The 12,527-nt window shown below is 49.9% G+C and overlaps 2 protein-coding genes across 2 annotated transcripts; one reads left to right on the top strand and one right to left on the bottom strand.

The window, feature by feature from the left end:
* Window positions 1-4,806: 4,806 nt before the first annotated feature.
* Window positions 4,807-6,586, top strand: BBA_04205 (major facilitator superfamily transporter; the record flags this gene model as incomplete). Its single annotated transcript, XM_008599302.1, has 8 exons — window positions 4,807-4,847; window positions 4,913-4,964; window positions 5,034-5,137; window positions 5,224-5,333; window positions 5,388-5,556; window positions 5,702-5,834; window positions 5,928-6,196; window positions 6,331-6,586. The coding sequence occupies 8 exons, from the start codon at window positions 4,807-4,809 to the stop codon at window positions 6,584-6,586; spliced, it is 1,134 nt and encodes a 377-aa protein (XP_008597524.1).
* Window positions 6,587-7,247: 661 nt separating this feature from the next.
* BBA_04204 (protein kinase domain-containing protein) lies at window positions 7,248-11,705 on the bottom strand (the record flags this gene model as incomplete). The annotated part of the gene is made up of 3 exons (XM_008599301.1): window positions 7,248-8,726; window positions 8,789-10,666; window positions 10,716-11,705. 3 exons carry the CDS (start codon window positions 11,703-11,705, stop codon window positions 7,248-7,250), a joined length of 4,347 nt encoding a protein of 1,448 aa, XP_008597523.1.
* Between the last annotated feature and the right edge of the window lie 822 nt (window positions 11,706-12,527).

The following is a 12,527-nucleotide window of genomic DNA, read 5'->3' as shown; positions in this document are numbered from 1 at the left end:
AGAGACACACTCTTGGAAATTCGGTTCTTATAAGGGTATTTTGGTCAGGCAGGACATTGTGAATATCTGCACTTGTACACCTTGCTTTGGCAGGTACGCAGGCGGAGACGCGTCGGTGATATTAGCGACGGCGGCGGCGTCGCGGTGGGAGCAGGTAAAAAAACATCATTTTCTGCAGATGATTTGATTAACATGTAGTTTTCTATATTGAGATCAGTACCACCTCTAAATATAACTAGTAAACTTGGCCGGATAAACGATGCTTTGTGAATCACAACTTTACAGGAGATTCTCTGTTCTCAGGACCCCATCGTGCCCGCCTTGCGCCAGAACAGCATCACAGATAGCTAGAAGATGTACAAAACGCTAGAGCACAAAATCGGGAGACACCCGAAATGTATCATCAAATTAGGTCTCAAAGCTACGACGGATTGGGCCCTTGGTTCGCTGTAGCTCTGAAGCGTTGTAATGTCGAGGTCACGTTGACGTCATGTAGTTGATGCTCGGCTACCACGACGATGGATTGAATTTGGTTTCAACTTTTGAACTTGACACCTACAACCCAAAATATCTTTTTTTTTTCTTTTTTGGAACACATAAATATGCGAGCCGCTCTCAATATAGTCCGCGCCTCACCGTCGCGCCTTTGTCTGCGTCCAGCGCCAGCGATGCGCCTATCTGTGCAAAGCCGCTCCAAAACCTCCAAGAGCGGCGAAGAGGGCCAGTTCAAGGCCGTGACGGCGTCGCAATCTTCTCATGAACCAACGTAATGTCTCCTTTTGCGAATCGCACAATTTCAACAGGAAATCGACATGATTTTCAATTTTTTTCAATCGAGCTAACGACACATGCAAGTGACGACAAAAAATCGAAACCACCGCACAAGGCGTCCCGACCGGAGGTAAAGGGACAAGCGCCGACAGCCTGGGGTTCCGAGGATAAACGCGCTCCAGAGAAAGACAACAAGACTAATAATAAGAAGTAGTAGTTTTGGGTATAATTTCGGAGCAGCGAGGCATCTTTCATTCTGGGGGCGGAATACAATCCATTGTACCATTAGAACTATTCAGGAAGAATATGATGACTAAAAAAAGGGCTTTGAATAATGAAGAATATTAAGGTAAAAAAAAGAAAGAAAAGAAACAACAGGTCACAAATCAAAACTAAAGCAAGGAAAAGCAAAAAACAACCACACTAATACTAGTCGACGGTAGCACTACCAATATCGCCGTGATACCTGCCTGCGTAGTAGCGTCTTGCCGATATCCATCAAATAGAGCCAAAATCCCCGATGTTGGACCCTTCTTAGCCGTTTGGGACGGCGGGCTTATCGACAAGGTCTCATATGTAGTTTCCTCTACGCCAATTAAGCCTGAATCTAGCCATACTTTGAACAGACTCTTTAGAGGTCCCTCGATCCTAGTCACGGTCAAACACTCATTCTATTGCATGTGACTGAAGGACACTATACCCATCTCCGATGCCCAGTTCTTCAGCGCGCCTGACGGTGAGGTCGAGTCCGTCTATTCTCATCCTCAGCAGCGTCACATGGTTCTCGAGACCGTCGACAATGCCTACTCGACCACCCTTGTCAAGGAAGGAGCACTGTTGCTCAAGTTGAGAGGTCAGCCAAGCTCTGGTGCCATCAACCCGATTGCCAATGAGAATATACGGTCAGCGTCTCGATCGGTAGCTGGGCTGAAAGTTGGGCCGTTCCCTCGATTCCAGGATGGCAGGTCTACCTTTCGCGTTTCTTTCGCCGGGGGATACCTCTCGTGCTCAGCGCCATGGATTGTTTCGATGAAAGGCGACCATCTCCAATAAAAGCAGCATATTCTCACTCCAATTTACAGTCGTTCCAAGAACTTTTTGTTGCCCGCTCCAAAACTGTGCCATTCTTCATAGGGGGGCTGTTTTTAAATGGTTGTCAAGAACGGGCACATTCTCTTCATCGCTTCGCCTGGCAACACGTCGAAATGTATCCTCTGCGCAAGGACGAATTACTCAAGTTCATCTCATGGTTCATGGCCTTTCTTCTCGTCTGCGACCAGTTTTTCTCCAAACTTTTTCCGGTACAATACAGGCTTTTAGAAAAGGCTTTCTGGTCATCAAGAGGGAAAAAGTTGGGACTGCGCCCTCTCGACATGCTTCCACCAAAGAAAAAGCACCGCTCGCATGGATGATGATTTTGCATCTTCAATTGTTTGTTGCAGCAATGCCTGCACCATTTGGGCGCATGTATTGCAGCAAAGGTGGCAAGGTGAGGTGGGTAACAAAAGTCAGCTGCTTCGTTTAGCTCTCCATTATATGTTTACACTGCAGATGCAGCACTCGGACGTCTAGGTAGCATTGCTACCTGATTTTACTCATCCAGCAGCAGCCAAGCACGATCCAGCATGGTAGTCTCGCGTACGTTTTTTTTTTTTTTTTTTTTTTTTTTTTTTGGCCACGCTGCTACAAGCCAAGATTGACTTGTCGATTCTGTTCTTGACTTTGTCAAGAGTATACATGGAACCCGTAAAAAAGGATGAAAAGGGTCATGGAACATGGATTGGAAAACTTGAGTATCTGAGTATCTGATCAAGTTTGCTGATACAGAGCAGCGTAGCCATTATCAGTCGGGTGATGCTTTGGATGGGGTCCATAAGCAACTTGCGGCGATTTCCCAGAAAAGGCTAATGGTGTGGTTGATTGTGGAAAGCCGTAATCAGGCTTCAGGCTAGTTAGAGGTCTGAAGAGCAACACTGAGAAGGTGGAGGAGGTTTGGCAGTGGGTAGGCAAGTAGGATAGCAAAGATAGCCCTTGTTCGAACATGTGCCGCTTGTTCCGCGCCACGAAAGCCACAACGCTAACAACGTCGTTCAAGTTGGTCATGACACTTTGGATACACAAAATAATATGTTTCCGACTCGAGAATTGACAATTTGAATCCAAACGTCCAAGATGAACATAGTCAAGCTCTTCAGCCATCTCATCATAGTTATATACCCCTTGCATCAAGATGACGACGGTTTCAGTAAGATGATGATTGCTGTTTGTTAAAGTAGTCTTCTGTGTCAATGTATGTACTAGGGACCCATCTTGTCCCCCACTTTCAAACAACCTTTCAGGGTTCGCGGAAGGATCTTGTCTGGTCTGGTCTGGCATGGGTCCTCTGTCATCTTTGGTGAGGGGGTTGGGGGCAAGGGGCCCATCGGGGAACAGGAAAAGGACCAAGTTGGACTGTTGAGAAAGAATATGCTTTGCTATGGAGAAGGCGAGTTCATAATGCAACATGTATATGACGAAAAGTTTAATGTCAGTTAAAGATGCAAAAAATGAGAGTCAAGAGTGATTAAGCAAGGCTTTCTTTCAGTTCATTGGCGGCTTTATTACTCCGTATTCTCTTCACCGAATCGGAATCACTCGGGTCTTGCAGCACAAACCACTCATTGACAGCGGGGCGTGGCGTTGAATTCGCAACGGCCGGCTCGTTGGGCCGGTCGCCATGCCCCCCCGATCAACGGGGAATACTTTGCCGGTCGGCTAAACCACCGTGATCCGAACAAGTAAACGGATTGATGCCATTTCAATTTTTTTTTAATTCTTTTTTAACGAGTCAAGACCTCAAGACCTCAAGACCACTGTCAATATTGCCACAAGCACGGCAATGTCGCTGCAGGGTTCGCATTCGCCGCCTGCAGGTTTTACGGCACTTGCCCACTCCAACTCTGTCAGCGCATGGATCTAAGTCAACTAGCACGGGAAAACTAGTTGGCGGAGAAATCGCACAATAGGGAAAGATTGCGCAGAAGAACCACTGTGCCACTGGACGTGAAGGCTTGACATGCATAGGTGGGTATATGAAAAAGCCATTCTCTCCACTGTCGTACAGGAATAGGCCCTTCGGTCCGCGTGGCGGAGCAATGCAACATGTTGCTCCGAGCAAAGGCCTTTTTCTGGCCGCACTTTTGCAAATAGTATTGTTGTTTTGGTGGCAGCACCCTGACGTCTCAATCAGACAAAGACAAGGGCCGGTGGGATCAGCAACAACCTTGATGCTTATTCCGCAGGAAGAAAAAAAGTCTGCATGCCCAATCAAATCGATTGATGATGGTCTTTATTGGCTTGGCACCTGTCTTCCAGAATACAGGTCATGCTTTGCTTTAGGAAAAAGACTGCATTCGTAAAAGTAAAGCATATGCCACTCTCTCTCTCTCACCATTGCTGACTTGTTGCCCAATCTGTCAAACTTGAACATCTCTCACCGTTCGTCCTAAGAGAGAGAGAGAGAGAGAGAGCAATCAACCATGGAATTGGACAGAAAACCCGTCGCTGCCCGACGTTGGTACCACTGGCACGAGCCAGGCACCACAAAGGAAGAGAAATGGCTAATCTTCAAGCTCGACTTGAACATTCTTACATATCTATGCCTTGTGCGTCTTCTTGCCCACAAACAGCCAAAAGCCTTGCCGCTGCTAACAAAACTACCTTTGGATGCCGATATGCAGACCTTTTTCGTCAAGTACCTAGATCAAACAAACGTCACAAATGCATTCGCCGCCGGGATGAAGAATGACCTGAATATGAGTTGAGTCAACCTCGGCGCGCGCGCGCACACACACACATCTTTGCCACAACGTGACAGAAAAAAGACGTGGCTGACTCGTTTGATACACAGAGGGGAATGAATTGAATTGGATGACAACCTGGTTCAATATCGGCGTCATTCTTGGAGCACCAGCCTCCACGCTGGCCCTCACACGGATTAACCCACGGTGGTGGCTCCCAAGCTGCACGACCATATGGTCATTGCTCGTACTCTTCATGTACAAGGCCACTCATGTCAGAACAATTTACATTTTGAGGTACGAATTCAGAATGAATCATTTTAAATACGATACGACTTGCCGTACTGACTACAAACTCTCAGATTTTTCTGTGGTATGGCCGAGTCGGGCGTCTTACCCGGGGCCTGGTACATTGTAAGTCTACCTTCTTCCTTTTTTTTTCTTTTTGTGTGTCCCAGTTCTTAGTGTTGACCCTGTTTCTAGATTGGAAGCTGGTATAAAAAGTCGGAAATTGGCCGCCGGACGAGCTTATTCTACTTTTCAGCTACGGGCGGTCAAATGCTATCGGGCATCATCCAAGGCGGAATGTGAGTTGCCCCAACCCCAAACGTTCTGTTCCAACCCCTATACCGACTTTTGCAAACTAAACAACCCCGTCTTCCCATTCACGCAGCTACCGAAGCCTAAAGGGTCACAAGGGGCTTGCCTCTTGGCGATGGCTTTTCATCATTGATTTTGTCATTAGCATGCCCATTGCACTCATGGGGCTTTGCGTGTGCCCAGGTAAGAAAAAAAAAGAGAAAAAAAGAGAAAAAACAAAAGACTGACACTATATAGATGAGCCGAAAGCGAAGCGCATCTGGTGGATGTCGGAAAAGGAGCGGCAGCGATGTATTCAACGCATCAAGGAAGACGATCGTGATCCAGGAACAGTCTCTTGGAACCTAGAAGCCGTCAAAACTGTACTCAAATCCTGGCAGTTGTACGCTTTTTGCATCGCCTGGGGGTACGTAACATTTTTTTCTCTAAATTCTCGTTTCTTTTTTTCTTTTTCTTTTTTTTTTTTTTCAATTTTCTTTTTCTCTTTCGGCGATATATCTTGTAAATAGCTTGCAACAACAACAAGGACGACAGCTAACCAAAAGTCACAGAACTTTGGAACTTACCTGCGGTGTCAGTCTGCAGCGATGGATGGTACTCTGGCTTTCCTCGGTCAAGGTGGACGGACACAAAAAGTACAGTGTGCCAGAAGTCAACTTTATGCCAGTCGGTATTGGCGGCGCGGTAAGTAATGAAGAAAACATGAGATGTGCTATTACATTTCCAACAGTCGGCAGGACAATTGACTGACGAATGATGGATGACCTTTTTGCGCAGCAACTCGTGTGGATGCTCATTGCCTCCTGGACGTCCGACTATTACCGAAACCCTTCCATCGTCATTGTCGCCCTGGGCACGGTGCAGCTCTTTTGCTACATTGTCTTTGCCGTCTGGCCTAACAACAATGACTTCATCATGGCCGCCTTTTACATTTGCAGTGCCTATGGCGCCATTGGCCCCCTCATCGGCTCCTGGCTCAACTCGTCCTGCGGCGGCGACAGAACCTTGCGGGCATTCACTTCCGGCCTGACATCTTCAGTAGGATTGTAAGTAACAGCCAAGATACCCCGCCCCCCCCCCCCCCCCCCCCCTCCCCTTCCTTCTCTCTCTTCCTATTTCACACGCCAGACTCTCTGCCTCGAATTCTAAAACTCTTCTTTTTTTCTAACCCTTCTCATAGTGGTCTCGGTACAGCAGCACAGCAAACCATGTTTCCCGTCTCGCAGGCCCCGAAATTTCGTCCAACCCATGGCTTCATCTTTGGAATCGTCTGGATTGTCTTTGCCGCCATTGTCTGGTGCGGCATCATTATGCCAATCATGGAGCGGCGCTTCCCGCCTCGCCCCAAGGAGACGCAGACGGATCTCGACGATGAGCCACATCCCAGTCCTTTGCCCGACCAACGGCAGGACATTATTGCCAGCAAACTTTCTTGAAGAGATTGAACTCGAGCAATCTTCTCCAAAAGACGGCCATCATTCAGGCACAAAATCATATGCACAATCCATCATGAAGGGGTCGAGCTGCTGCTGCTGCTGCTGCTGCTGCTGCTGGGTTACATTGCCGTTGAAAAGGCGGAATGTTGACGCCACCGGTACCTATATAAGCCACGCATACTCACTGCGCGGGATCACGACGTCTCAAGCACGTACAGTACCAGGTATTCACAACAGAAATATATCTTTCAAACCATCCATCTCCCCCTCGCCGACTGTAGCTCTGTGCAGAAGGTTCAACATCGTAGCCTGTCACGCAACAGTTTTTTACTTCAAAAGAAAGTAGATTGCAACAGTAATATAGAATCAATGGCTAAAAATATGGTATAGTCCAGATAAGAAATCACAGGTGCACACGAGAAAGAGAAATGCTAACAATTCCGATTCCCACTCATTCAAGTCATTTCGTTAGATATCCAAAGACGAACAGAGTCATTAGCTTGGCAGTTGCCTGCCAGAAGCGTAGTATCATTCTACCTGTACAATGCGCCAGTCGCAAAGATTAGTTGTACACTTGCTGGTTTCCCATCATTTCAAAAGAACCAAAACGCCGTCGATATCGAAAGGAGGCTGCGGGCAGTAAAGAGAAAAGGAAGAGGTTTCACGACTTTGTGTCAGTCATAAAGCGTCGCGTGGTATCGGGCCACAGTGAGCTATCAAAACGGATATCCGTCTTCAGGTCGGTGTGAAGAGGGGCGGTAATACCCTGTCCGTGTCCAAGGCTAGGCAGGGCTCCATTGGGCTTATCCATCGAGTGCTGGTCAAAAACCGTGAGCGGAGTGTCAATGATGGTCTCCAGAGAAACTTTTGACGTTGTTGTGTATTCGGGTCGTTGAAAGTGCGTATTAACGACACTAAATGCAGTGTCGCTTCTGCTTAGCTGAGCGCCGCCTTCAAGGTCGCCGTCGGGACTGGACGTGCGCGATATACAGGAAGCAACGCTCACATTATCGTCCAGTTGATCGGTAGTCTGCGGAATGGTAGAGCTATTTTCCAGCTGCGTAGCCGTCTGCGAAGCGACAGTGGTGTTCCGTTCCCATTGGGCAGCCATCTGCGAGGCCATCTTGGTATTCTGTTCCCGCTCGGCAGTGGTTTGCAGAGTGACAGTGGCGTTGTGTTCCCGCTGAAATGAAGATTGGTCTTTGATAGAGGCATTATCGTCGCGCTGGCAATTTGCTCGAGGTACGTTGGAACCATTCTCACCCTGCTCTGCAGTGGTTTTGGTATTCATCGACGCACTTTCGTCCCGTTGGATACCAACTCGCTTCGGGCTTATCTGGGGGTCAAGTGCGGTATCGTGAGTCCACTGCGTACTGGAATTGCGATTGGTGGCTACATTGTTGCTGCGTTGTGTCGTAGTTTCGGGGGCGTATGAGCCATGATCAATCCGCTGCGGAGTGGTTTGGGGGATTGTCACGGCATCGTCAGGCCACTGTGTGGTAAGTTGGCGAACGGTCGAGGCATCGCTGTCCTTCTTTGCAGTGGTTGAATAATCTGTCAAGCCTTTTTCTAACGGCACATTCGTTTGCAGGCTTGCGTGATCTTGTTGGGCAAGTTTTGAAATAGAAGGACGAGAATCCGAGGCATTTTCCAGCTGCGCGGTGGCGGGGGGGTTAAAGCTGTCGTCAGCTCGCTGCATGGTGGCTTGTGGGATTTCAGAAGCACTTTTATCCAGTTGCATAGTAATCTGGTGAGTACTAGAGGTATTGTCCGATCGTGCAGGGATTTGGGGGATGTTGATAGACTCGTCGGCCCGCTGCGTAGGGTATTTTGAGACGGTAGAGTCGTTGTGCAACTGCGCAGTATTCTGGGCAGCAGGGGCGTATTCATCGTTGTTTCGCCCGAAAATGGCCTGCAGAGCCGACCGAGCTGCTCCGTTGCGTTCCAAATCTTCAAGCAATTCGTCATGGATTTTTGTGACAAGGTCGTGGGGCGGGGAGGTACTACTATGGTAGGCGACAGTTTCTTCGCTGGGAGACCACATTGAGATGTCGCTGTCGACGGTGTCCAAGTACGTAGATGTTTGTGTCGGAGGTGTTGGTTGCTTCGGGGGGGTTAGACGCTTTGAAGGGGACGGTTGCTTGGGAGGTAGCATAGCTGCAAACGAGGCGGGAGGAGTTGCGGAATCGTTGCTGGCATCACCAAGAAAGCTGCGTTCTCTATCTTGCGAACGAGCAGGTGCCAGATCCGTTGGCTGCTGATGCTGGTATTGTTGGTATTGAGGACGGTAATGGTGCTGAAGCTGCGGCAGTGGAATCGACGCCGGTTGATACTGCGGCTGGCGGTGCTGAGACTGATGCTGCGTCTGATGCTGCTGATATTGCAACTGGTGCTGCTCCGGTTGGTGATGATACTGCGGTTGATGGTGCTCCGGCTGGAGCTCATGCTGCCAATGGCGCTGCTGATTCTGCTGGGGTTGGTGCTGCTGAGGTTGAAGAGACACCAGTTGCGGCTGCTCCGGTTCAGACTGCTGCTGCTGCTGCTGCTGCTGAGGCGACTCCGGTTGGGGCTGATACAGCAGTTGATGTCGATGCTGCTCGTTTTGCAGTTGAGGCTGCTGCTGCTGGGATGCTGCTGCTGCTGAGAAGGAGGATGCTGCTGCTGAGGAGGAGGATGCTGCTGCTGAGGAAGAGGATGCTGCTGCTGAGGAGGAGGATGCTGCTGCTGCGGAGGGTGCTGCTGCTGCTGAGGAGGATGCTGCTGCTGAGGATACTGCTGCTGCGGCTGTGGAGGAGAATGCTGCGATTGAGGTTGCGGCGGTTTGAATTGCTGTTTATGTTGAGGAGGAGAAGGTTGCTGCTGCTGCGGTTGGTGCTGCTGCGGTTGGGGCAGAGGAGGAGCAGGTTGATGCTGCGAGGATTGATGCTGCGAGGATTGATGCTGCTGAGACTGAGGCTGAGGCTGCTGCTGTTGCGTGCGGTTCTCAGAATCTGGTGTTGGCATTGAGTTTCTGTTACGACTCGCTTCCTGATACCTTTTAGCTTTCGCGGCCATGTCGTCATAAGAAGCTGCCACGGGGATATTGGCAGCCCAACCGGTCTGACGCTGCCGCGAGGAATCACTAGGTATAGGGCTTGGAGGAGACCGGCCGCGCTGAGGGAAGGTTAATTGTTCATTCTTGATCTCGCTGGTGGGAGCAGTGTTAAGAGCACTCTCTTCGGATAGTTCGCGAGGAGAATGACGATGGTCCACGGCCGGTCGAGAAGCGATGCGGCTGTAGGCTGGAGTAAAGAATTGGTCCGGAATCATAGTGAGTAGCTGAGACGCCATGAGCCGAGATCGTGGATCGTGACTCAAGCAGATCTCGGTGATTTGTCTGTACCAATCTGGAATGTTGACTTCAGGACCAAGAAGTAGCGGCCTGCCCTGTATTTCGGGCTCATCTTCTTCCATGGCCAATGCCCAAAGGAGCATGCCAAGCTGGAAAAGATCTGATTTGACGCCAATATAGAGTGAGAGGCGCTGATTTGTGTCCACAAGCGGCTTGGCCTCGGGAGGTTCCCAACCAACAGGACAGCCGCGGCGGTTCACGTCAATAATTCTGGCATCTTCCTTGTCGTCCAGAACAACGTTGGCAAGGGTCAAATCACCCTGAACAAAGCCGGATTCGTGAAGATCGGCGACACCGTGGATCACTTGACGAGCCCAGCGTTCACGCTTTCGCCAAGGGATACCCAGATATGTCGTCTTGCAGTCGTCGTAAATCTTGTCCATGAGGGTGCCCCCGGGGCAATAATCGAGAAGCAAAGCCTTGACAATTTCGTCGTCGTCGTCGGTGACGAGTCCTCTGAAGCGAATTACATGATCGGAATCTTGCAAACTGTGGAGCGCATGTATTTCATAAAGAAACTCCTCGACTGTTTCGGCCCCTGGAACTTCTTTCTTCACCATGACTTGGTCTCCAACACGGATTTTGTAGACGAAGCCGGACATGTGCGAATCAAAGACAATATCGCATTCCTTGACCATCAAGCAATTGAGATGCCTGAGTGTTTCAACACGAGGATACTCGATTTTTTCCTGCAACGATTAGTGAAAGTATTGCGCATGAGTGTATTGGGATACTCACGTTGGCATCTTCAACTACGTGTACATGCAAGCGACCTTCGCTGGTCTTGAGCGTGAGATTCGTGGTGGTGTCATAAAAGTGAATATCTGGTAAGCTGTCGCGTAGGGCTTCATATATTTTGGCACTCTTGTCTCTTTGAAGCTTCATTTCGGCAAGTTCCCCCTCTAGCGAATCCGGCGGAGCTTCGCGATAGTCGAGGGAGATGGTGACTCTGCGCCATATAGTTTCCCTTTCGCGGTACGTGAGGAAGAATTTCTCTCTCTTGGAGCGGTCGCGAAAGTGCATGCTCAAATTTAGGATCCAGACATTTTCGAGCTCACTTTGAATGAGAGCGTCAAACTTCTCACGAGACATGTTGGTGGTATCGGGCAAATTGGTGCCTGGTATCAGAGTGACTCCGGGTTGAAGCGTCGGGGGAGGCACATGCATGGGCGCTTTTCTTGGGGGCTCCTCGTCATCTTCGGAATTTTGGAGCTCCTCCTCTTCGAGGAGGCGAGGAGATGATGTAGCGGAAAAGGCAAGGTCGCTGTATGCGTCAAATGCAGAGTCGAAGGCGCTTGGAGTGGCAAACGAGGCATGGTCGCGACCGGTGAGAATACTGAATGGAGATTTGATATCGGATGAGACAGCACGGCGCTCCTCCGGGGGCATCTCTACGGGTGTAAGATGCTCTCTGCGCTCCGACAGCTGGCGCTTCAAGGTTTGTGTTCTTGGCAAGCCGGGAACTACCTCTCTGGCAGGTCTGCGAATGTGGTCTTGGTTTGGAAGCGGAGCAAAACCGATGGGGCTGCGATGAGTTGAGGGAACGTCGCTGTGAGTGGTGGGCGGCGTGTACTTTTGGGCGTTGGGCGAAGGCTGCGACGATAGCGAAGGCGGCACAGGATGCTGTGGTGAATAGTCGGGATAGCTAGCCCGGAGAAGATGCAGCATGGCCTGGTCAGGATGATATACGGAGGCTGCCTGGGAGTCATGATCAGGTTGGGCCTCCATGGCTGTGACTGCGACGGAAGACGGCTTGTGACGACCAGGTAAGCCAGGCGATGAGGCAGCAAGCACGCAGTTGCAGCGATACCGTGAGGAATCAAAGCCGTTATTGGTTCACGGGAACAACGACGGCGTGATTAATGGGCTGTTTTCCGCATGTGAACAATGATGAGTTATATCTCTGCGAGGCAAACAGGGGTAGCGAGGAAAGACAATGGCAAAGGAGTCAGCAACGCGAAAAGTTAAGCAATGACTCGATGGGGCGGCGCAAAATTTCCATGAAGACAAGATGCGGGATGCAATGGTGAGGCAGATGCTATAATATCCGTATAGCGAGAATAAGTGAGAAGAGAGAGAAAAGTATGATTGTGCGGTCCCGATTTGGGCGCTTGGGCGTGGGAGGGTGAAGCCAGGCAGAACTGCTGACCGTATATTCCCCTGGCTGGGGTCTGAAGTCGGCCAGGCTGACAAGAAACTGGGGCGGGCGAGGAGGGAATGAGGTGGAGGACGGAGAAGCGGAAGGAGAGATAAGAGAGGGAATGATGGAACCTGATGGTATGTTTAATGATTAGTGGGAGATACAAGTAGGTGAGTAGCACAGAGTGATCAGGCGATGGACGAGAGGAAAAGCAGGCAACGACAGGTTGGTGAGAAAAGAATGGTACCTATCCGTAAATTTAGTGAAGCGGCAGCCGGGGGTACCTGGAGGGTGTCGAGAGTTGGGCGGTTGCAACGGCGGGACTTTAGAGCAGAGAGAGGTACCGGCCACGCTTTAGGGGCAAGGGTACCTAATGATCAGGTGAATGAGATAACAATAAACTGTTTACT

The sequence above is a fragment of the Beauveria bassiana genome, assembly GCF_000280675.1.
Source record: "Beauveria bassiana ARSEF 2860 unplaced genomic scaffold BBA_S00009, whole genome shotgun sequence".
In the NCBI taxonomy this organism is placed as follows: Eukaryota; Fungi; Ascomycota; class Sordariomycetes; order Hypocreales; family Cordycipitaceae; genus Beauveria; species Beauveria bassiana.
The sequence above is the reverse complement of the archived record's forward strand: the minus strand, read 5'-3'. Positions and strand labels throughout refer to the sequence as shown.